The 23,549-nt window shown below is 33.9% G+C and overlaps 3 protein-coding genes and 1 pseudogene across 6 annotated transcripts; 1 reads left to right on the top strand and 3 right to left on the bottom strand.

Annotated features, from left to right (window-relative positions):
* Positions 1-314: 314 nt before the first annotated feature.
* On the bottom strand, positions 315-3,952 carry LOC107908769 (putative transferase At1g60990, chloroplastic). Its single transcript, XM_016836034.2, has 12 exons — positions 3,606-3,952; positions 3,424-3,525; positions 3,293-3,326; positions 3,102-3,175; positions 2,943-3,008; positions 2,766-2,830; positions 2,397-2,484; positions 2,250-2,315; positions 1,906-2,071; positions 1,730-1,813; positions 1,268-1,395; positions 315-718 (listed from the first exon to the last, which is right to left on the bottom strand). The coding sequence occupies exons 1-12, from the start codon at positions 3,828-3,830 to the stop codon at positions 521-523; spliced, it is 1,296 nt and encodes a 431-aa protein (XP_016691523.2). The 5' UTR covers positions 3,831-3,952; the 3' UTR covers positions 315-520.
* A 1,113-nt stretch (positions 3,953-5,065) lies between these two features.
* Positions 5,066-9,381, bottom strand: LOC107907708 (pentatricopeptide repeat-containing protein At1g10910, chloroplastic). The gene is made up of 7 exons (XM_041089234.1): positions 9,250-9,381; positions 8,983-9,082; positions 8,143-8,462; positions 7,434-7,610; positions 7,235-7,363; positions 6,326-6,619; positions 5,066-6,187 (listed from the first exon to the last, which is right to left on the bottom strand). Exons 2-6 carry the CDS (start codon positions 9,080-9,082, stop codon positions 6,401-6,403), a joined length of 945 nt encoding a protein of 314 aa, XP_040945168.1. The 5' UTR covers positions 9,250-9,381; the 3' UTR covers positions 5,066-6,187; positions 6,326-6,400.
* A 2,418-nt stretch (positions 9,382-11,799) lies between these two features.
* Positions 11,800-17,810, top strand: LOC107908770 (serine/threonine-protein kinase CDG1). 4 transcript variants are annotated; one of them, XM_041089236.1, is made up of 6 exons: positions 15,568-15,705; positions 15,782-15,945; positions 16,036-16,103; positions 16,548-16,683; positions 17,321-17,473; positions 17,568-17,810. In XM_041089236.1, exons 1-6 carry the CDS (start codon positions 15,576-15,578, stop codon positions 17,613-17,615), a joined length of 699 nt encoding a protein of 232 aa, XP_040945170.1. In that variant the 5' UTR covers positions 15,568-15,575; the 3' UTR covers positions 17,616-17,810. The 4 variants fall into 4 exon arrangements, 2 of the variants coding, with proteins under 2 accessions (XP_040945170.1, XP_040945169.1); XR_005910587.1 differs by lacking the exons at positions 16,548-16,683; positions 17,321-17,473; positions 17,568-17,810 and adding exons at positions 11,800-12,110; positions 14,139-14,275; positions 14,917-15,014 and having other exon boundaries at positions 15,144-15,945; XR_005910588.1 differs by lacking the exons at positions 16,036-16,103; positions 16,548-16,683; positions 17,321-17,473; positions 17,568-17,810 and adding exons at positions 11,800-12,110; positions 14,139-14,275; positions 14,917-15,014 and having other exon boundaries at positions 15,144-15,705; positions 15,782-15,890.
* On the bottom strand, positions 17,088-23,115 carry LOC121214856 (pentatricopeptide repeat-containing protein At1g10910, chloroplastic-like; annotated as a pseudogene).
* Positions 23,116-23,549: the final 434 nt, after the last annotated feature.

Consider the following 23,549-nt stretch of genomic DNA (forward strand, 5'->3'; position numbering starts at 1 on the left):
ACCAAATAAAAAATTTAAAAATAATATAAATCATAAATTTCTAAAATCTAAATCTAAATCCGGATCCGAACTTTCCTAAATGTTACCTAGATTAAAAAAAAAAATTCTAATTCTAACTTATACTAGAGCTTTAAAGTAGAACTTAAATTAAAGTTCAACTGAACTTTGGAACACAAAATTTAGTTCAGCTTAAGCTTCATTCAAGCTCAATTCGGTTCAATTACATCCCTAACCCATCACTTTAAAAAATACAAAGATGCAAGTCTTCAACTCTAAATATGGACATTAGCATACCACAAAGAAGAGCTATAGTATACAAAATTCAGGGATTTATCATAGAAAAAGGAGGGATCGAGTTCATCGATTTGTAAAAACATTACAACGAAAGGAGCATAATGCTTCGGTACGTAGGAATTAAAGCCCAAAAAGATACAAATCAAAGAAAGCGGTATGAAACTTGACAAAAGCTAAGCCATACCAGAAAAACCTTTGAACCAAGATTGTTTATATCCATATAATTTCAATTGAGTCGAGGGCCGGAGTTCTTTACCGGAGGTGGAGATTGCCGAGAAAGAAAAGGAACATTTACTACTGTCCCAATAATCTTTTCTCCAACAATTACAGTGTCTCCATCTGAAGCCGCTTTCCTCTTTATGTAGCCTAAAGCAAAATGGTCACATTCCTTTCTTCCTGTTGTATAGCTTGTCAGCTTTCCCACCTGCAGGAATTCAAAGAAGGTCAAATACTTCTATAAGTCTTGTAGCTTTAGTCCTTGTACTTTAAATTGGTCAATTTTAGTCAATGTACTTTTCTAATTAAATACTAGTAGTTAGATCATTTTGGTTAAATTTTGCTATTAGTCTTGTATTATGCCTAAAGTTGTAGGTTTAATCCATGTTCTCCAATTAGATCATTATTAATTCCTATATTTTTCAAATTTTAAAATTTCAAAATTTCAATCCTAACTCAAACAATAGTCTTTAAATGTAACTAACTTTTTTGTGAGTAATGTGAAAATAACAATTTGATAAAGCATTATGTATGTGATAACATGTTTGCCACATCATTTTCTGGAAATAACATAACTTAATGAATTTGACAGTTATTATTTTATTAAGATTGGAATTTTAAAATTCATAACAAGTAATACAGGGACTGATGGCAGAAATTTCCCTTTAAAGAGTAGCTTTATGTCAATAGTTCCCAAAATTACCCAAAATATGAAACCATGCATATCATCAGTTCGGGTAAAGAGTGAGATCAGAACCTTTTTCCCATTAACTGTAATGGGGCTGCCTGGTTCTGCAGGTGCTGATAAATGAATACCCCACAGTCTCTGTTTAACTCCATCATATGTAATGAGTCTTGATATTGTCTCTTGTCCCTTGTAACAGCCTAAGGATCATAGAGTCCGATAAAGCATGTTTTGTAATTTTCTTAGCAGACATTCAATGGTAAGAAATGTATATATCATAAGGGTTGGGGGTAGGGGTTGTCCAAGGATAATAGCGAATCCAGAAAATTGCTTTGGGGATCAAGAGATGAATCATAAATTTGGGGAGGCAAAATGCAATTTTATTATTATACAAACATGTAATTTCATAAATTTTTAAGGGCCAAATGGAAAATTTGCTCCCTTGCCTTCGCCCCTGTCAACAAAAAGACTTGATCGCAAGTCTTTTGTCACTCCACCAATAGTTCAGTTTAACACATGGTAAGGATTAGGTACCTTTGTTCAATGAAATTGAGTTCCAAAGACCAGCCTCCAGAACATTAAAGTCATTGGTAAGTTCCTTTCCAGGAGCTGGTCTACCTGCAAAATTAAATTAGAATTTCCTAGGAACTTTGTTACAATAAGTACACCGTTCTTAAGCCATGACTAACCAATAAATCAAGAGTTACCACCTTGTGTAATCCTTAGCTTTTCCCAGGCATTAGAACCTAAAGGAATAGCACCTTGAGATAGAAGAGTTTTCCAGACGGAATCGGCTGCCGCTGGTGATGTTAACAATGAAAAACCTTCTTCGGAAATGATATTTCCGACCCCAACAGTTATAGGCATACCGTTCACCTGAAATTGGTTAATGATCCTATTTTTGATTCACTGAAATGAACATTAAACAGAGTAAACTTTTACTATTTTCTCATTCTAAGTATTGCTTTGATATTAGATTACCTCATTCTAATACGAAATAGTTCAAATGTTCAAACATTTACAACTTGGCATTGGCAATATACAGGTATCTTACATTATAATGACGATTTGTGCCGTATGGTTGTCCAACAAGATCACCCAGATTCAAATTAGCCATCACCTATCATTAAGATTATCAGATTAAAACCAACAAAAAGAGAAATATCCTGGAAATATGCACAATTTATACAAAATTGCTTACTTCAGAGCTCTTGGGACCAGATAAAGCGAATAAGCAAGTTTGCTTGGTGATGTCTTGAATCTCTACCTTATCAGCAAAAAATATGTACCTGCATAAGAAAAGCTTAGCACTTACTACAGTAAAAGTATCATGGACGACTCTGTATTAAGAGTTGGATTGCATTTTCCCCCTTTACTAAAAAAATGGGCAAATTAGTCCTCGTACGTAAGATCAAAGAGCAAACGGATCTTTCTATTAAAAATTTCATCAATTTCTACTTACATCAACATGAGGTACACATAGCACGTCATGTCTAATTGAAAACTCTCCATTTTTTTCTTCGTAAATGAAGGTAAGGATCTAAAACAGATTGATCATTGATGCACTTACTTATTGAGCATTTCAGTTATGTTTCCACATGTCTCTGGTGAAACCATCAATAAAACTGCTTTCTTCTGTAAAAACATAAAACAAAAGTATAGTAAAGTCTTAACAAATCAACTAGGATCAACCCATTACTATAAACTAAAACTAAAGATTATTAGAGATAGCAAAAAGAAGAACTACCATAATCCAAGCATAAGCAATATCAATCGTCCTTGCCGTCGGCGTAACGAAAACGGTTTCACATCCCTAAGAATTTTACACAAAATCCAATCAATTTGAATCAAATTAAGCAAAAGAGAAGAAAAAAGAAGGGGTAGATTAGATGATTAGATCTATCACCTGCCCTTCACTAAGACATTCAAAATTGGCAGTGGTTTGATTGTGAAGAAACTGAATCCTATCATCTCCACTGGCTTTTTCAACAATTCAATCCAATACATGTAAATTTTCATAAAGAATAATAAATTCATAATAAATAAAATTTAAAAACCTAAAATTAATTGAAGCGGGAATTAAGTGGAGACACCAACCTCTTATCCTTCCAAAATGTGAAAGGTCCATAACCTAGAGCAATTATCAAATAAAAAAGAAGAAGATAATATTAGAAATTCTAGTAAGAGATTGGATCAACGAAGACAGGAATTCAAAAGTAGAATCTTACCACCACGCCATTATCGAATGCATCCAAAGCTTCATCGTCATTTTCAAACGTTTCTATTATCCCTTCCTCAGAAACTTTTGCTCCTTCTGCTGTAACTGAATCCTGCAACAAAAAAAAATCGAAATTAAAGTCCATAAACGAAGTTTTTTTCCTAGGATTAAAAGAGAAAGAAAGCTACTTACTAGGAAATCGTGATCGATAGGAGGAGGGGAGAGTTCGAAAGGTAAAGCGGCGGCGATGGTAGATGAAGTGTTTCTCGATGAGAGATTGTTCTTGGTGGTTTTCTTAGTCCGAAACGCGGCGTTTAGGTGAAGAAGAAGAGCGGCTCTGGAGTGTTGAAGACGAGCTGTGGAATGGCTAACTAAGTGAGCTACGCAAGGCGGCGCCGTCGCGGTCGCAGTCGTCATTGCTTCGTTTTGTCGCAGCGGATATGCCGGCTGTGAAGTGGGAAAATGCTGAAATATGGATTAAAAAAGCCAAAAACCAAAAATGAAAATAATCTTAACCGCCAGTTTAACCGTTGAGTTGGAAATTGAGTTTTATCTTCAATTTGTTTATTAATTTTAAAGCTTAAATGTCCAGAAAAATAATTAAATTTTTCATAGAAAATTACAAACAAGTGAGCTCTAATCAAAATTAATAATATAATTTTTTTAAAATTTTTTTAATAATATTAAAATGAAAAAAAATTCACATAATATTTAACATGGAAAATATTGAATTTAACGATTTAATTCACAAACAAGTGAGCTCTAATCAAAAACTCATGTTTTTGGATTTGTATTACCATATTGAAGCTAAGCAATTTTATGACAGCCAAGTGGTACAAAGGTGATGTTCCTTTTAACCGGAATTCAATTGGTAAGAAAAAATTTTCTCCATATGAGTTAAATTTTTACACTTTACCTATAACTTTTAAGGTGAGATCTTACAGATTTTTTTAAATCAACGGTAATAGTTAAAAGATAAAAATAAAAGTTGTAACTGTTTTATCAAGTCACCTTAGAAACTAATAAATTATGCGGGAGACCTCAAAACTATCAAATCCATTACCAATATGTTGCTTTTCTCTAGAAATTAGTTTCTCTCTCTTTAGTATTAAAATCAATTAAATTGGTTAAATGTAAATTTTACATGAAATGATCAACAATGTATTGATGTTTTTTTTCTTCCTTTTTATTTTAACCGTTGATTTAAAAAATTTTCACAAGATTCCACTATAATGTAATCTTTAAATAAATGTCACCATGTCAAAATATTTGTGATAATTTTGAACTTGTTTTTGGTGGATGAAGATGCCCAAACCTTGAGGGAGACAAGCAACTTTATGTGGATATACATGACTATGGATTGTTTCTTGTGGAGCTTATTTCTGGAAAAGTTGCAGGTTGCTTTCCACATGAAAATGAGGGTCAGTCCTTGATAGACTGGGTAAGATTTTTGTTCAAATTGCTTCCTATGGTGACGATTTTCAATTGTAATAAGGAGGTTTCAGTAAAAGTATCATGAATGCCTCTGTACTAAAAATCAGATTGTATTTTGTTCCATCCACTAAAAAATTAATAAATTAATCTTAATACGTTAAATAAAAAAACAAACTGATCTTTTATTAAAAATTTCATTCATTTCTATTATTAAAAATCAATCCCTATACATCAACATCAGATACACAAAATACGTCTTGTATCACTGTTTGGTTATTCTATCAACCACACTAGTTTTTAATAATATAACTGGATGAAATTTTAACGAAAAAGATCAACTTTCTCTTTAATCTAAAATAGATAAACTAATTTGTCTATTCTTTGAGTAAAGTAGACAAAATACAATCTAACTTCTAATAAAGGAGCCTCCATAAAACTTTTATAGGAGTTTCTCGATGAAAATATATGTTCTAAGAAATTTTTAGGCAGCTAGAAATATCGAACAAATATAAGCTATGTTACCCGGATTTAGATGAATGTTAGATATTAACATTTGTCTATCACGAGGTTATACCAACGTCTGACTATGTATTCGGATGACATTAATTCTCTTTATACTTAAATGAAGGCACTGCCGCTTCTAGAAAGCAGTTCAGTCACTCAACTGATGGATCCAAGATTGGCGGATAAAGAAGATGATTTGAAGGTGGTTCATTGTATGGCTCGGGCGGCTTTGTTTTGTCTGAAAAATGATTCCGGTCGCAGTATTTCCATAAGCGAGGTAAGGTTTTCTTTGCATAATCACATTCTTGCTTGCAATAATAATACCAGTTGGAACTCCCCAGATTTTAAGAGTTTCCTGCAAATTTTTGCAGGTCTTAGCTGTGGTTCGAGGCGATCAGCATGCAGTACTTCAGCTTTGAATCGGTCCAACAGCCGTATTCATGGAAAAAAAAAAGAAAGAAAAGAGAACGCTTGCTTGTAAAAGAAGAATATTGTTGAAGGAATAAAGAGAAGCACTTACATATACTATAAAGCAGCTTGTTTGCGAGTGAAAATTATGAAGGTTGCTGCGTTATTAATATCACTTCTTAAAAATGATTGCATGAACGGAAACCAACCCGAAAACTTGTCTCTCCTATCGAAAAAACTCTGGGTTGTTCTCCATTCAGAGCTTCGACTTTACAAAGCATCGGTTTCCTGGTGAAAATTTACTGAAATCAGCTGAGGGAAGTGAATCCTGTCCACCTTCACTTCACAAGATACTATCTAATGGTTTGTTGAGTGAAGCTCAAGAAAAGAGGTTGAAACATGCTTTTTACATGGACGAAAGGTCTTCCCTACAAACACAAACAGATCCTAAAAGCATTGATATTTTGATATTGAAATGTCTTGGAAAAACGAAAAACTTGGAACACAAGAAAGAAGAAACGTTAACACAAAGGAATTGGATTTCGGAAAATCAGAATTATCGTTACCTGCAACCAGATTATTTGATTGGAATTCTTCTATTCAATGTAAACTGTTCGATTGAATGCTGACCCATCCGTGATCTAACGTTTAGGCTGTGACCCTTTCGACATTATATGTTGCTTGGATAATATCTCTGCAGTGAGTTGGCGTCCAAGTAACTCAGAGTTCTTAAGAATCAGGTTTCTTGTCGTTGAATCAACAGCATATCCTTGTCCTGGCATCCACTGCAGCAACTGCAAGAGCAATTCCCTTTTTTCGGGCTGAGCAATATAACGGGATACAGCAGTCTGAAACAGTCCCTGTGTAAAACCGAATAAATCGAATGATTTGATCATATTATGAATTATAACACACAGCCAAACCTGTATCAAAATCAAGAGATATTGCTCCAATTCCATGGAAGTAGGACTGGGTCTAATTGTGTTCAAAAACCTATGTTGCTCGGACTCTTCATTATTCATGAAGTACCCATGTCCGACACTGGTGTTTGACACACCGATACAAGGATATGACCTTCAAATACACGAAAAAACTTAGAAAAACCAACCATACCTGTATACAACAAACACCCGAGTCCGAGTAACATAAGCAGAAACTATTACCTATGTTTTAACTTGACCATCTTTTCTATGGCAATAAAAACTAAAAATAATGCCACTACAATACTGATGTATCCATGCTGAGGATCTCCAGGGTATAGCTTTCATGGACTGGAGATATTTAATCCAGCAGATGGATTATAACATTAATATGATCTGTTCAGCTCTAAGTCTTACCTACATACACCAATCTCATGATAATCAAACGCAGATGCAGTCCATGCATCAGAATGCAGAATAGCAGAGACATGGCAAGTTCATAGAAAAGTAATTTCAATTCGTGAATCAAATTAATTAAAGTCCATAAATACCTACCTGATCAGTCTTGTACCCGGAACCATGAATAACCTTCAGGACATCATTTATCAAGTTGATATTACCGAACTTCATGAATGCACTTGCGAACTTCTTTATAGCAGGCTGAGAGATGTGTTCTGCATTATCCTGATACGATAAATAATTTGAGAGAAAAAAAATTGATAGTAAAGAAGGGACTGATAGTTCTACCAGATACCTTGACAACTACATATGCATCTTTGAACAGTTTTCCAGCTATAAGAATATGTAGAATTTTCTCATGACGGGCTTTACACATTGTTCTTTTGCTATATCTCAACATATTGTAAACCGAAAATGCTTCAGAATGAGCCTTCATTTTACCAAGTTGAAATATTAAGGAGCAGCAAAGTTCCTGCAAATAGAATAGAATTGTATGGTTATAATGATTTAACTTATTTCCATAAAAGATGCTGGCTACACTCCAAGCGTAGAACTCCCATTAAAGTAAAACCAATAACTTAGGTATGTTTTCTGGATAGCTTTTAATGCGACCCTTGTTATTAAGTAACATGTCCACTGCCAAAGCAGCAACTCGAATAAACTTGAGCAAATAACATTCACATAACGACAAGAAACCGCCTTCAGGCATATTTGCGGGAAAAAAAAGAGAGTATAGCTGGAGAAAACAATTGTATAGACAAAAAGACTCGTTCCAGTAATTTGTATTATGACAGGCAACCAAGTATATAGTCCCGTAACTGGAAGTACAAAACATTGCTATGGAAGAATGGACCAAGTTCTAAGAGTGTTTCATACGATGCGCAAAGTGAAGAAAAACTCATGGGATTACGTTAGATATGCTGAACTGATGCTGGACTATGATAACAACTCAGGAACCCACGCTACCATTCATAATAACATCTAAAAGTTTGAAAGTCCTGTACCTCCTCCAGATGATATCCTTTACCGTGCATGTCCTGCATGATCTTATAAGTAAGAAGGTATAGTTTCTCCTTACAGAAATACTTTATTAGGATATGAAAAGTGCTATAATCCGGACTGATTGCAAGTTCATCCATTTTCTTCATTGTTTGCATTACACTCTCCATATCGCCTGCTCTACAGTAAGCACAAAGCATCGTATTTAACATAACCAGGTCATACTTGTTATACTTGGCCTCGAAATCTTGAGCCAACTTCTTTGCCTCTTCAAAAAGCTCGCTTCGACACATAGCTGAGATCATGATGCTATGCAAGTATCCATCTGAAGGAGACAAATAAGTTTCATATACTTGGAATTGGAACCAAACAAGGGTAAAAGTAACATAGAAAATCCCATACTAAGTGTTAAATTGCCTTTTGCTCCCTATACTCAAAAAATGAGCAAATTAGTCCCTGTGCGTTAGATCGAAAAGCAAATTGGTTCTTTCTATTAAAAATTTCATCTATTTTTACTATTAAAAACTGGCATAACTGGCAGAATAACTAGACAAGGACACACGACATGCCACATGTACCTAATGTTAACATACATGGACCAATTTTTAGCAATAGAAATGGATGAAAATTTTAATATAATGACCAATTTGTTATTTGGTCTAACATATAGGAATTAATTTGCCAATTTTTTGAGTAAAGAGGGCAAAATGCAATCCGAATCCTAGTACAAGGTCCTCCATGGTACTTTTACTAAATAAGGGAAGGTGAAACTTCAATATAACAAGGTAAGCTTGCCTTAAATCATTAGCCAGTGTTCCTTGAACACTCAGTACTTGTAAACTTACCGGATTTGACACGTTTTTCATGCATTTCAGCAAAAACTGATCTTGCTTCATCAAGGCGCCCAGCTTTGGAAAGACCATCCATCAATAAACAGTAAGGCATCTGCATAAGTGTGTGCATATTACGAGCACTTAGTTAAAAACTAAGCAAGGTTTTCAATCACAAAAGCAGCCAATGAAGCTTAATCATATAAATAAATGCATAACTTTTATCATTTTTCACATTTCATATTTGACCAGGCACAAAATGAGAGGAAATTATCGAAGTACCTCATCTTCAGCATAACCTAAAGCTTCCAATTCAGATAATAATTTTCTCGATTTTTCAAACAAGCCTCCTCGAACATACACCTTTAACAAAGTAGTCAGTATAACCCTGAAGATTTCAATTCCTCCATCAACTCATCGGACTTACAATAATTCCCATCATAAGAGTAAGCTTTAAGTAAAGAGCTGTAATGATATAAATTAGGTGAAAGGCCTTCATCCCTCATCTGGTTGAAGTAGTTTTGAGCTTCTTCGCTAAGCCCACTCGAAGCACAAACGGCCAAAAGTGTTCCATACATCACATTATCCATTTCCAAACCATTATATTTCTACTCCTTAATCAACTATAATGCCTTATAATGCCCATTTTTTATTCTTATGCAACCTGCCAGCAACTAAGTATTGACAAAAACAAAAACAACAATTAAAGTTTTACATTCAAAAACAACCATTATATTCTCAGTAAAAGCACCCTGGATGCCTTTGTAGTTGGAATGCATTTTACCTCTTCTATTCAAAAAATGGGCAAATTAGTCTCTATATGTTAGATCAAAGAGCAAATTGGTCGTTTTATTAAAAATTTCATTCATTTCTACTGCAAAAAATTGGTCCCTGTATATCAGAATAAAGTAAATGTGAAATTTTAACAAAAATGAGTTGTTTGCTCTTTGATCTAATATACTAGGACTAAATTGCCCATTTTTTAGTGGGGGAGGACAAAATGCAATCTGATTCTTAGTGCAGTGACCTTCATGGTACTTTTACCTTAAATTCTAAGTTGCATTAAGAAACATACCGTGTTACACGTAACCAAATCTGGGGTTAGACCCTCCTGCTTCATCTTATCAAACAATTTGATGCCACTATCGAATTTCCCATTCCTAACCAAACAGCTAAGAAGAGAGTTACATATAAACACATTAACTTTGGTTGGTTTATCAGGAATACCGTTGTAAATCGCCAAAGCTTTAACAGGGCTGAGTTTTTTCCCCATAACTTTCATATAAGTGCTATAAGATGAACCATTGGTCTTCCCACGCTGTTGCATCCAATCAAACAGCTGCAAAAAAATGATCCAAAACAACAAAGAATCAAAGTACATCCAAACAAAATATCTACTTTGGCATTAAGGATACATAGCAATAGCATACAAACAGGGGTGAAACCAAGGGACAGGCAGGCCTTCGGTAAATGGAAAATTTGCATTTTAGGCCCTCCCAAGAATTAAAATTTCAATTTAAGACCCTTTTAACAGAAACAACAAAGAATCAAAGTTCATCCAAACAAAATATCTACTTTTACATTAAGGATACGTAGCAATAGCATACAAACAGGGGTGAAACCAAGGGACAGGCAGGCCTTTGGTAAATGGAAATTTTGCATTTTGGCCCTCCCAAGAATTAAAATTTCAATTTAAGACTTTTAACGCAAAATTCATGTCTTCCCACTGCATAAAAAAATCTGGGTACCTGAGAAAGATAATTAAATTTTTCATAGAAAATTAAAAACAAGTGAGCTCTAATAAAAATTAATAATATAATTTTTTTTAAAAAAAATTTAGTAATATTAAGATGAAAAAAATATTCACATAATATTTAACATGGAAAATATTGAATTTAACGATTTAATTAAAAGCATGATCACTTGAATCATGGTAATTTAAAAAACTCAAACGGTTGCATTTAACTAATAAATAATATATGAAATCGAATTATATTAAATGCAATCGTTTGAGTTTTTTAACTACGATATATTCAATAACGTGCCGTATTATATCACGACATATTTTAAATTAATGTAACATCATTTAATTAAAACTATCCTATAAAATAAACAATTTTAAGTTGTTATAAAAATATCATTTTTGTTTTTTTCTTCTTTAATATAAAAAGTCTTTTATTTTAAAAATATAAAAAATAAAAAAGATAGAAAAACATTTAGTCTTTAAACTTTTTTGATTCACATTTAGTCGGTTAAAGTGTGACAACATGGCACTTCAAGATTGTGCCACATCATTACCTTAAAATTTTTTTTTTGTATTTTTAAAATTTATATGAAAAATTTTAAATTTTCTAGTGATGAAGAGTACCATGTCATCTTACCTTAATAGAATACAAAATTGAGGACCAAATTGAAAAAAATTGCCAAGTTAAAAAATATTTAAGGACCGAATTAAGAAAACTTGCCAATTTTAGATCTCAAATAAAAATACAATCCAAGTTTTACCACGGGGTGAAGGCAGAAATTTTTTTTACGGGGCCGAAATTAAATTATAATTTTTACAATAGTAAAAATACAATTTCACCATTTTAAATAGCATATATCTTTATAATTTTTAAAGGATTAAATCAAATTTTTATCATTTTTAAGGGAGTCAAAGTGAAATTTTACCTTTATTAATTTAAAATTTTTATAATTACCATATAAAATTCATATAGTCTTAATACACAGCTATTTTTTGGATTATATGATACAGCATGCCAATGAGATTGCAACATTGTTAACAGGCGATTATAACTAAAAACTACAATCTAGTCCGAGTCGCCATTAATGGATATTTAGTGACCATCTTTACCCCAATGTCCAGCTGAAGAGCATTTCATTAATTAGTTTCAGATTGACAATCACGAAGCTAACAACAACAAAGATGGTGTCTGAAGCGGAATCGATGGCAAGAGAGAGTGTGATCGTGGTGATAGATGGTAAGAGAAGCAAAGGAATGGTGGAGCCACTTGACTGGGCTCTTAAACACGTCGTTCGCCGGAAAAACACCGTGATCGTCGTCGCAATTTTGGGTGATATGGGGAAGAAGAACGCTACTCAATGCTTTCCTTTGAACTTGAGATTTAACTTCTCTGGAATATGTGAGTTATTTTATTTTTTTTGTTTATTTAGTACTCTGTGTTTGATAAAAAGAGCTTGGCATCTCTCATATCTAGTATAGGCTGGCAGGTCGAATTTGGGGTTCGAAAATATCGAGAAAAAAATGGTATGAAATAAGGATATTATCTCTTTCTAATAGTTTTATATTACAGTAATTTCATCCTGAATTTTAAGATTTTTTTTTTGGATTTAATTTTTTTAGGATGAAAATACTGAATTTCAAGATGAAAATACTAATGTAACATACAACTACAAAATGACGTGACGTTACTGTTTCATACAATCTTTTCCGAAAATACTTGTGAGGTAAATGTAAAGTTTGGGGGTTGATAAAAGGTACGTAGGCAAGGGGTGAAGTGAGAAATTCTTTTAAGGGTCAAATTTAAATTATAAATCTGTGAAAGTTAAAATATAATTTTCAATAAAAGTTTATAACTTTTTGAGGGATTAATTATAATCATTTTAAAGGAATAGAAATGAATTTTAAATTTTAAGAGGCCAACATGTAAATTTATCATTAGATTAACCTAAAATTTTATAATTTTTAAAAGGAATAAAAAGAAAAAAAATTAATTTAGGAGCGAAGGCTCGTGTCTACCCCTAGCTAGAGTTGTCCATAAGTCTAAATTTTTGCCCAAACCTGGTCCGAATAAAAATACTAAAATTTGGGCCCAGTTCGGCTGTATTAAAATTATTTTATTTTATTTTTATATAAAAAATTAAAATATATATATAATACATCAAATAGACTTAAAAACATTAAAATAAATGTTTTCCAACAAATTGAAAATAAATTTAAAAATATCTTTATACTTAAATAACATTAAGATATGCGCAACTTAACAAGCAAATGACTCTAAAATAGTAGCAAATTTAACAATAAAACATTAGTTATATAATATCCAGACAATAACAACAAAATAATAACAATATAACAATGAAATTGTAGCAAAACAGTGGGAAAACAACAACAAAACATTAGAATTTTTTTATAAATTCGGGTAGGCCGGGCCAAAATACCTTATCTGAGACCCAACTCCTTATTTTTTTGCCCAAAATCTCACGCTTTTCGATCGGGACCCGACTCATAGACAACCCTAACTTAGCTTCTATGTATAGGTGAGGATAGAACATCATTGGAGCCGGAGTAGGAGACCTTAGCCTCAAAATTTTGAAAAACTTTTATTATATCATTCAAAATTTTTGAAAATTTTAATTAGATTCTTTAACGTTTTTAGAAAATTTAATTAAGTCTTCAAAAGTTTAAAAAATTTTAATTAGACCTCTACTTTTTTTATAAATTTTCATTAATCTTTTTAATCAAAATTTTAAAAAATTTTAATTAAACCCCAATTAGAGATCCCAAAATTTATTTTCATGTTTTTCCATAAAGTGTAAGCGTTGAGGATGAGTTTCATACTTGGAATTTATACATAACACTCGAGCTACCTAAAGGGCTACCGATGCATGTTCAGTGACTATCTGTCTAATCATATTAGTGCACTGGCCTACGTGATCTGTTTAGTGATCAGTTTGTTTGTCCTGTAATATTGGTTGCTTAGAGTCTTTGATAAGGTTACTGGGCATTAACAAGCACTTGTTATGTCAGGTGGCTTGTTTTCTTGACTACAACCAGACAAGCTATGTTGGGTTATGGCCAAAGAAATTTTCTTTTTCCTTGTGAGAAGTATTTATACATTTGGCACATATGAATTCTTGAATTGTTTGTTCTTTTTACTTGACAGTAAAAAGCTTAAATTCCTTGTTAAGCACTCAGCTTGTTATCAAGGTCAAGACATAAGAGATTAGGGATATTAGATTAATGGACTTACATTTGATAATCAAAGCTCTAGATTTTTCAGGCTGAGAAATAATTTCTGAAAATTGGGTCCAAACTGCTTTGGCATCTCATTTTAGATATGTTATGAGTTCATGGATTTTTCACATGGTGCAGGCTGCATAATATTATGGATTTCATGAGTTAAATTGTTCATCTAATGTTTTTGTAGTGGAAAAGTTGGAGTTTTCAATTTCATCAGGACATGCAGAAGTGAAACCCAGAGATCTTGGTGAAGAAATTGAGAGAAAAAGGGAACAGTTCCAAGCTATCCTTCAACCTTTCTCTAAACAATGTAAAAGAAACGAGGTAAGTGAAAAATTCCTTTCGAACTAAGTTATCTTCTATGCCCGTTTTACGAAATATAGGGATTAAATCTTTTCGGGATTTTTGTTGCCTCTAACAATATGATCTCTAGAATTGAACTTGCGTAGGGGTGTAGTCGAGCTGAATTGAGCCCAAATAGTGGTAAGCTCAAGCTTGACTAGAAATTTGAGGCTTGATATTCGACTCAAGCTTGACTTGAGCATCAATTTCTATGCTTGAGCTTGGCTTGAGATATAATTAAACATGTTTATCAATTTTCGTACTCAAAACTTGATTATGTTTGTTTCTATATAATAAAGATAAAAAGTTTAAATTTCATGATATAAAAATATATTAAAATAAAAAGCTCCATTAGGCTAGTGAGACGTTCGAATCGAGATAGTGCTTGAATTTGGCTCGGTTGAAAGTTTGAGTTGCTCAAGATCGAGATTGGGATAATTACCAAATTAAATTAAAGTTTTTTTCAAGTCGAACTCAAATAGTTTGCGAGCATTATTATCTCATTTACGATCCTAAACTTGAGTTTTTTCCCTAAAGAGTGTATTGTATATTATGATTGCACTCGAGACTTGTCGGTAAATAGGGTTTTACTGGCATATTATCTGAAACTTTGTACTGATTAGGTTAAGTTGGAGGTCAAACTTGCTGCTGGAATATGTCCTGAAGAAATAACACTCAAAGAAGCAGAAAATGCTAACACAAGATGGATTGTTCTTGACAGGTATGGCCAACTATCCTTTTCATTGCTTCTGTTTTTTGCATTCTAATGCATACAATTTCTCAAACTGGAAAAAGGGTATTAAATTTGAATATTGATTAGTGTTTTTTTTATAATCTTGATTATTGACAGCCACTTAAAGAAGTACAAAATGTGTATATATTGGAATGTTGAATGCAATGTTGCAGTAATGAAAGGAAAAGATGTTGCTACTTTAATGCCATCAAGGGCTCCCAAGCCTGATTGCTCTCCTGTAAGTAGTGAACAAGCCGATGCTGAAACTTGGCCCGATGATCCATCCCTTAATGATCAAGAAACCGGAAATCAGAACGTGATTGAGGAAGGGGAATCATCGATACAACCAGCTCCACGGGGTCCCTCTTGGTGTCCATTACAATTTAGACCTGGTTTTCCTCGAGAATTTTTGTTCAGTGAAATCGAAGAGATTACGAACGGCTTCTCTGATATCGTTTGTCAAGAGGGAAACCTTAAGTTTACGAAGGGGTATTGCAGAATACACCTGTTATAGTCAAATCTATTCAAGACGATGAACAGTTTTGGTCGATGCTTACGATCCTCTCCCGTGTACGCCACCGCAATATCATGAACATCATTGGATATTGCTGTACCGCCACGAACAGATTACTCATATCCGATTATCCATGTTTGTATAGTTTTGCTATGAAGTTGCAATGTAAGATACCTTCTTCCTTTATTCCCCCGTTTCAGTTTCCACAGCTTTAGAGCAAAACATTCTTAATATTCTGCAGGTGATGTCTCTGCTATTAACCTTTCTTGGAGAGCAAGGTGGTATACTGCTACTGAAATAGGCGGTAGCTTGCGCTATCTCCATGAAGAATGCCCCGACGGACCGATCGTTCATCAATCTGTTTGTTCATCTAGCATTGTTTATTCTCATGGTTGCTCACCTATGGTAAGCAAATCTAAAACTATATCTTTTGCATTAGAAATTTGCATACAGATTACTGACTGATGTTTATGGATTTGTATTACCATATTGAAGCTAAGTAATTTTATGACAGCCAAGTGGTACAAAGGTGATGTTCCTTTTAACGGGAATTCAACTGGAAAGTAAGAAAAAATTTTCTCCATATGAGTTGAATTGTTACACGTTTTTGCCTGTAACTTTTAAGGTGAGATCTTATAAGGTCTTTTTTAAATCAACGGTAATAGTTAAAAGATAAAAATAAGAGTTATAACTGTTTGATCAAGTCATGTTAGAAACTAAGAAATTATACGGAAGACCTGAAACTTATCAAATCCGTTACCAATATGTTGCTTTTCTCTAGAAATTAGTTTCTCTCACTCTTTAGTATTAAAACCAATTAAATTAGTTAAAATGTGAATTTTACATGACATGATCAACAATGTATTGATGTTTCTTTTTCTTCCTTTTTATTTTAACCGTTGATTTAAAAAAATCTCACAAGATCCCACTATAATGTAATCTTTAAATAAATGTCACCCATGTCAAAATATTTGTGATAATTTTGAACCTGTTTTTGGTGGATGAAGATGCCCAAACCTAGAGGAAGACAAGCAACTTTATGTGGATATACATGACTATGGATTGTTTCTTGTGGAGCTTATTTCTGGAAAAGTTGCAGGTTGCTTTCCACATGAAAATGAGGGTCAGTCCTTGATAGACTGGGTAAGATTTTTGTTCAAATTGCTTCCTATGGTGACGATTTTCAATTGTAATAAGGAGGTTTCAGTAAAAGTATCATGAATGCCTCTGTACTAAAAATCAGATTGTATTTTGTTCCATCCACTAAAAATTTAATAAATTAATCTTAATACGTTAAATAAAAAAACAAACTGATCTTTTGTTAAAAATTTCATTCATTTCTATTATTAAAAATCAATCCCTATACATCAACATCAGATACACAAAATACGTCTTGTATCATTGTTTGGTTATTCTATCAACCACACTAGTTTTTAATAATATAACTGGATGAAATTTTAACGAAAAAGATCAACTTTCTCTTTAATCTAAAATAGATAAACTAATTTGTCTATTCTTTGAGTAAAGTAGACAAAATACAATCTAACTTCCAATATAGGAGCTTCCATAAAACTTTTATAGGAGTTTCTTGATGAAAATGATTATGAATCATCACATATGTTCTAAGAAATTTTTAGGCAGCTAGAAATATCGAACAAATATAAGCTATGTTACCCGGATTTAGATGAATGTTAGATACTAACATTTGTCTATCACGAGGTTATACCAACGTCTGACTATGTATTCGGATGACATTAATTCTCTTTATACTTAAATGAAGGCACTGCCGCTTCTAGAAAGCAGTTCAGTCACTCAACTGATGGATCCAAGATTGGCGGATAAAGAAGATGATTTGAAGGTGGTTCATTGTATGGCTCGGGCGGCTTTGCTTTGTCTGAAAAATGATTCCGGTCGCAGTATTTCCATAAGCGAGGTAAGGTTTTCTTTTCATGATCACATTCTTGCTTGCAATAATAATACCAGTTGGAACTCCCCAGATTTTAAGAGTTTCCTGCAAATTTTTGCAGGTCTTAGCTGTGGTTCGAGGCGATCAGCATGCAGTACTTCAGCTTTGAGTCGGTCCAAGAGCCGTATTCATGAAAAAAAAAAAAAAAAAAAAAAGAGAACGCTTGCTTGTAAAAGAAGAATATTGTTGAAGGAATAAAGAGAAGCACTTACATATATTATAAAGCAGCTTGTTTGCGAGTGAAAATTATGAAGGTTGCGGAGTTATTAATATCACTTTTTAAAAATGATTGCATGAACGGAAACCAACACAAAAACTTGTCTCTCCTATCGAAAAAACTCTGTGTTGTTCTCCATTCAAAGCTTCTACTTTACAAAGCATCGATTTCCAGGTGAAAATTTACAGAAATCAGCTGAGGGAAGTGAATCCTGTCCACCTTCACTTCACAAGGTATTATCTAATGGTTTGTTGAGTGAAGCTCAAGAAAAGAGGTTGAAACATGCTTTTTACATGGACGAAAGGTCTTCCCTACAAACACAAACAGATCCTAAAAGCATTGATATTTTGATATTGAAATGTCTTTGGAAAAATGAAAAACTTGGAACACAAGAAAGAAGAAACGTTAACACAAAGGAATTGGATTTCGGAAAATCAGAATTATCATTACCTGCAACCAGATTATTTGATTGGAATCCTTCTATTCAATGTAAACTGCTCCATTGAATGCTGACCCATCCGTGATCTAACGTTTAGGCCGTGACCCTTTCGACATTATATGTTGCTTGGATAATATCTCTGCAGTGAGTTGGCGCCCAAGAAACTCAGAGTTCTTAAGAATCAGGTTTCTTGTCGTTGAATCAACAGCATATCCTTGTCCTGGCATCCACTGCAGCAACTGCAGGAGCAATTCCTTTTTTTCGGGCTGAGCAATATAACGGGATACAGCAGTCTGAAACAGTCCCTGTGTAAAACCGAATAAATCGAATGATTTGATCATATTATGAATTATAACACACAGCCAAACCTGTATCAAAATCAAGAGATATTGCTCCAATTCCATGGAAGTAGGACTGGGTCTAATTGTGTTCAAAAACCTATGTTGCTCGGACTCTTCATTATTAATGAAGTACCCATGTCCGACACTGGTGTTTGACACACCGATACAAGGATATGACCTCCAAAAATCCTTCAAATACATGAAAAAACTTAGAAAAACCATCCATACCTGTATACAACACACACCCGAGTTCGAGTAACATAATCAGAAACTATTACCTATGTTTTAACTTGACCATCTTTTCTATGGCAATAAAAACTAAAAATAATGCCACTACAGTACCGATGTATCCATGCTAAGGATCTCCAGGGTATAGCTTTCACGGACTGGAGATATTTAATCCAGCAGATGGATTATAACATTAATATGATCTGTTCAGCTCTAAGTATACCTACATTCACCAAGCTCATGATAATCAAACGCAGATGCAGTCCATGCATCAGAATGCAGAACAGCAGAGACATGGCAAGTTCATAGAAAAGTAATTTCAATTCGTGAATCAAATTAATTAAAGTCCATAAATACCTACCTGATCAATCTTGTACCCAGAACCATGAATAACCTTCAGGACATCATTTATCAAGTTGATATTACCGAACTTCATGAATGCACTTGCGAACTTCTTTATAGCAGGCTGAGAGATGTGTTCTGCATTATCCTGATAAGAGCAATAATTTGAGAGAAAAAAATTGATAGTAAAGAAGGGACTGATAGTTCTATCACATACCTTGACAACTACATATGCATCTTTGAACAGTTTTCCAGCTATAAGAATATGTAGAATTTTCTCATGAAGGGCTTTACACATTGTTCTTTTGCTATATCTCAACATATTGTAAACCGAAAATGCTTCAGAATGAGCCTTCATTTTACCAAGTTCAAATATTAAGGAGCAGCAAAGTTCCTGCAAATAGAATAGAATTGTATGGTTATAATGATTTAACTTATTTCCATAAAAGATGCTGCCTACACGCCAAGCGTAGAATTCCCATTAAAGTAAAACCAATAACTTAGGTATGTTTTCCGGACAGCTTTTAATGCGACCCTTGTTATTAAGTAACATGTCCACTGCCAAAGCAGCAACTCGAATAAACTTGAGCAAACAACGTTCACATAACGACAAGAAACTGCCTTCAGGCATATTTGCGGGAAAAAAAAGAGAGTATAGTTGGAGATAACAATTGTATAGACAAAAAGATTTGTTCCAGTAATTTGTATTATGACAGGCAACCAAGTATGGAGTCCCGTAACTGGAAGTACAAAACATTTCTATGGAAGAATGGACCAAGTCCTAAGAGTGTTTCATACGATGCGCAAAGTGAAGAAAAACTCATGGGATTACGTTAGTTATGCTGAACCGATGCTGGACTATGATAACAACTCAGGAACCCACGCTACCATTCATAATAACATCTAAAAGTTTGAAAGTCCTGTACCTCCTCCGGATGATATCCTTTACCGTGCATGTCCTGCATGATCTTATAAGCAAGAAGATATAGTTTCTCCTTACAGAAATACTTTATTAGGATATGAAAAGTGCTATAATCCGGACTGATTGCAAGTTCATCCATTTTCTTCATTGTTTGCATTACACTCTCCATATCGCCTGCTCTACAGTAAGCACAAAGCATCGTATTTAACATAACCAGGTCATACTTGTTATACTTGGCCTCGAAATCTTGAGCCAACTTCTTTGCCTCTTCAAAAGCTCGCTTCGACACAGAGCTGAGATCATGATGCTATGCGAGTATCCATCTGAAGGAGACAAATAAGTTTCATATACTTGGAATTGGAACCAAAACAAGGGTAAAAGTACCATAGAGAATCCCATACTAAGAGTTAAATTACATTTTGCTCCCTATACTCAAAAAATGAGCAAATTAGTCCCTGTGCGTTAGATCGAAGAGCAAATTAGTTCTTTCTATTAAAAATTTCATCCATTTTTACTATTAAAAACTGGCATAACTGACAGAATAACTAGACAAGGACACATGATATGCCACATGTACCTAATGTTAACATACATGGACCAATTTTTAACAATAGAAATGGATGAAATTTTTAATAGAATGAACAATTTGCTATTTGGTCTAACATATAGCGGTTAATTTGCCTATTTTTTGAGTAAAGAGGGCAAAATGCAATCCGAATCCTAGTACAAGGTCCTCCATAGTACTTTTACTAAACAAGGGGAGATGAAACTTCAATATAACAAGGTAAGCGTGCCTTAAATCATTTGCCAGTGTTCCTTGAACACTCAGTACTTGTAAACTTACCGGATTTGACACGTATTTCATGCATTTCAGCAAAAACTGATCTTGCTTCATCAAGGCGCCCAGCTTTGGAAAGACCATCCATCAATAAACAGTAAGGCATCTGCATAAGTGTGTGCATATTACGAGCACTTAGTTACAAAACTAAGCAAGGTTTTCAATCACAAAAGCAGCCAATGAAGCTTAATCATATAAATAAATGCATAACTTTTATCATTTTTCACATCTCATATTTGACCAGGCACAAAATGAGAGGAAATTATCGAAGTACCTCATCTTCAGCATAACCTAAAGCTTCCAATTCAGATAATAATTTTCTCGATTTTTCAAACAAGCCTCCTCGAACATACACCTTTAACAAAGTAGTCAGTATAACCTGCAAGAATTACAAAACAAAATAAACGAAACTTCAATTTACACGCAAGTAACCTAGCTAATTCCTTAATGCAATTTTGAAATCTAACCAAATAAAAAAAAAAAGAAAAAAAAGCAAACCTTATTTGGTGCTAACCCTGAAGATTTCAATTCCTCCATCAACTCATCGGACTTACGATAATTCCCATCATAAGAGTAAGCATTAAGTAAAGAACTGTAATGATATAAATTAGGTGAAAGGCCTTCATCCCTCATCTGGTTGAAGTAGTTTTGAGCTTCTTCGCTAAGCCCACTCGAAGCACAAACGGCCAAAAGTGTTCCATACATCACATTATCCATTTCCAAACCATTATATTTCAACTCCTTCATCAACTCTAATGCCTTATAATGCCCATTTTTTATTCTTATGCAACCTGCCAGCAACTAAGTATTGACAAAAACAAAAACAACAATTAAAGATTCACATTCGAAAACAACCATTATATTCTCGGTAAAAGCACCGTGGATGCCTTTGTACTAGAAGTTGGATTGCATTTTACCTCTTCTATTCAAAAAATGGGAAAATTAGTCTCTATATGTTAGATCAAAGAGCAAATTGGTCAGTTTTATTAAAAATTTCATTCATTTCTACTGCTAAAAATTGGTCCTTGTATATCAGAATGAGGTAAATGTGAAATTTTAACAAAAAGGAGTTGTTTGCTCTTTGATCTAACGTACAAGGACTAAATTGCCCATTTTTTAGTGAAGGGGACAAAATGCAATCTGATTCCTAGTGTAGTGGCCTTCATGGTACTTTTACCTTATATTCTGAGTTGCATTAAGAAACATACCGTGTTATACGTAACCAAATCTGGGGTTAGACCCTCCTGCTTCATCTTATCAAACAATTTGATACCACTGTCGAATTTCCCATTCCTAACCAAACAACTAAGAAGAGAATTACATATAAACACATTAACTTTGGTTGGTTTATCAGGAATACCATTGTAAATCGCCAAAGCTTTAACAGGGCTGAGTTTTTTCCCCATAACTTTCATATAAGTGGTATAAGATGAACCATTGGTCTTCCCATGCTGTTGCATCCAATCAAACAGCTGCAAAAAAATTATCCAAACAACAAAGAATCAAAGTCCATTCAAACAAAATATCTACTTTGACATTAAGGATACATAGCAATAGCATACAAACAAGGGTGAAACCAAGGGACAGAAAGGCCTTCGGGAAATGGAAAATTTGCATTTTAGGCCCTCCCAAGAATTAAAATTTCAATTTAAGACCCTTTTAACAGCAGCAAAAAATTTATTCGAAACAACAAAGAATCAAAGTTCATCCAAACAAAATATCTACTTTGACATTAAGGATACGTAGCAATAGCATACAAACAGGGGTGAAACCAAGGGACAGGCAGGCCTTTGGTAAATGGAAAATTTGCATTTTGGTCCTCCCAATAATTAAAATTTCAATTTAAGACTTTTAACGCAAAATTCATGTCTTCCCACTGCATACAAAAATCCGGGTACCTGAGAAAGATGATGCCATTTGCCCAAGTTCCCGAAATGTCGTAAAACTACATTCAAATCTTGCGGCTTTAAAATCCCACCGAGTTCTTGAAGTGAAGAGCTCAAATTAGAAGATTGTTGGAGCTGAAGAAGAGCAGATTGTCTTTTTAAGTAAGACTTGGAGTGAGGACGAGTGGGGTTGGGTTCTTTAAAGGGAGTTGCTGGTGGTGGTGCAGAGGTGAGATTAGTGAAGCTGGCTCTTGGGGTGGGATAGGATATTGAAGGAATTGTCGGAAAAGAAGAGGGTAATGGATGGATGATAAAATGGTGATGAAACTGAAACCTGTTTGTACTAAGAATCGACGATATCTCCATTATAGAGAGTTTTGTTCTTCTTAATTTTATTTTATCAGTGTTGCTTCGGTTTTCAACGTTTTTAAAAGATAGTTGACGTCCGGTATAGTTCATGGGCCGGCCGGGTCAGGTGAAGACCCGATTCAAAAAAATCTTTAGGCCCGAACTCAAGCTCAGTCCTCTCGAGTCCACTTAAATGATCCATTCTACTGAAGAAAGGGTAAATTTCATCCAAGGTCACCAAACTATTAGTAAGTTTACGTTTTGGTCACTCGACTTCAAAAAGTTACAAAATGGTCATTGAACTTTTTGAAAGTTTTCATTTAAGTCACTAGGCTGTGAAACTCGATGTTTTATGGCCTTCTTCATTCACAACACTTGCGCCAATCAAAAACTCTTCTTCTCTTTCTCTTCTAAAGTTAAATTTTTTTTTCATGAAATAGTTTTAAACGTCACGAATTTCTAAATCAAAATCCAAATAACTT

The sequence above is a fragment of the Gossypium hirsutum genome, chromosome D02, assembly GCF_007990345.1.
Source record: "Gossypium hirsutum isolate 1008001.06 chromosome D02, Gossypium_hirsutum_v2.1, whole genome shotgun sequence".
Classification (NCBI taxonomy): Eukaryota; Viridiplantae; Streptophyta; class Magnoliopsida; order Malvales; family Malvaceae; genus Gossypium; species Gossypium hirsutum.

Coding starts and splice junctions, on each gene's coding strand:
- LOC107908770 (XM_041089235.1), top strand. CDS start 15,576: ATGCTTACGATCCTCTCCCGTGTACGCCACCGCAATATCATGAACATC. Junction 15,706..15,781: donor TTTTGCTATGAAGTTGCAAT/GTAAGATACCTT, acceptor AATATTCTGCAG/GTGATGTCTCTGCTATTAAC. Junction 16,104..16,547: donor AACGGGAATTCAACTGGAAA/GTAAGAAAAAAT, acceptor TGGTGGATGAAG/ATGCCCAAACCTAGAGGAAG.
- LOC107907708 (XM_041089234.1), bottom strand. CDS start 9,082: ATGCCTTACTGTTTATTGATGGATGGTCTTTCCAAAGCTGGGCGCCTT. Junction 8,463..8,982: donor TGAAAAACGTGTCAAATCCG/GTAAGTTTACAA, acceptor TGTCTCCTTCAG/ATGGATACTTGCATAGCATC. Junction 6,620..7,234: donor CCGGGTACAAGACTGATCAG/GTAGGTATTTAT, acceptor GGTTTTACACAG/GGACTGTTTCAGACTGCTGT.
- LOC107908769 (XM_016836034.2), bottom strand. CDS start 3,830: ATGACGACTGCGACCGCGACGGCGCCGCCTTGCGTAGCTCACTTAGTT. Junction 2,485..2,765: donor ATAACTGAAATGCTCAATAA/GTAAGTGCATCA, acceptor TTTCTTATGCAG/GTACATATTTTTTGCTGATA. Junction 1,396..1,729: donor CTCAATTTCATTGAACAAAG/GTACCTAATCCT, acceptor TATGATCCTTAG/GCTGTTACAAGGGACAAGAG.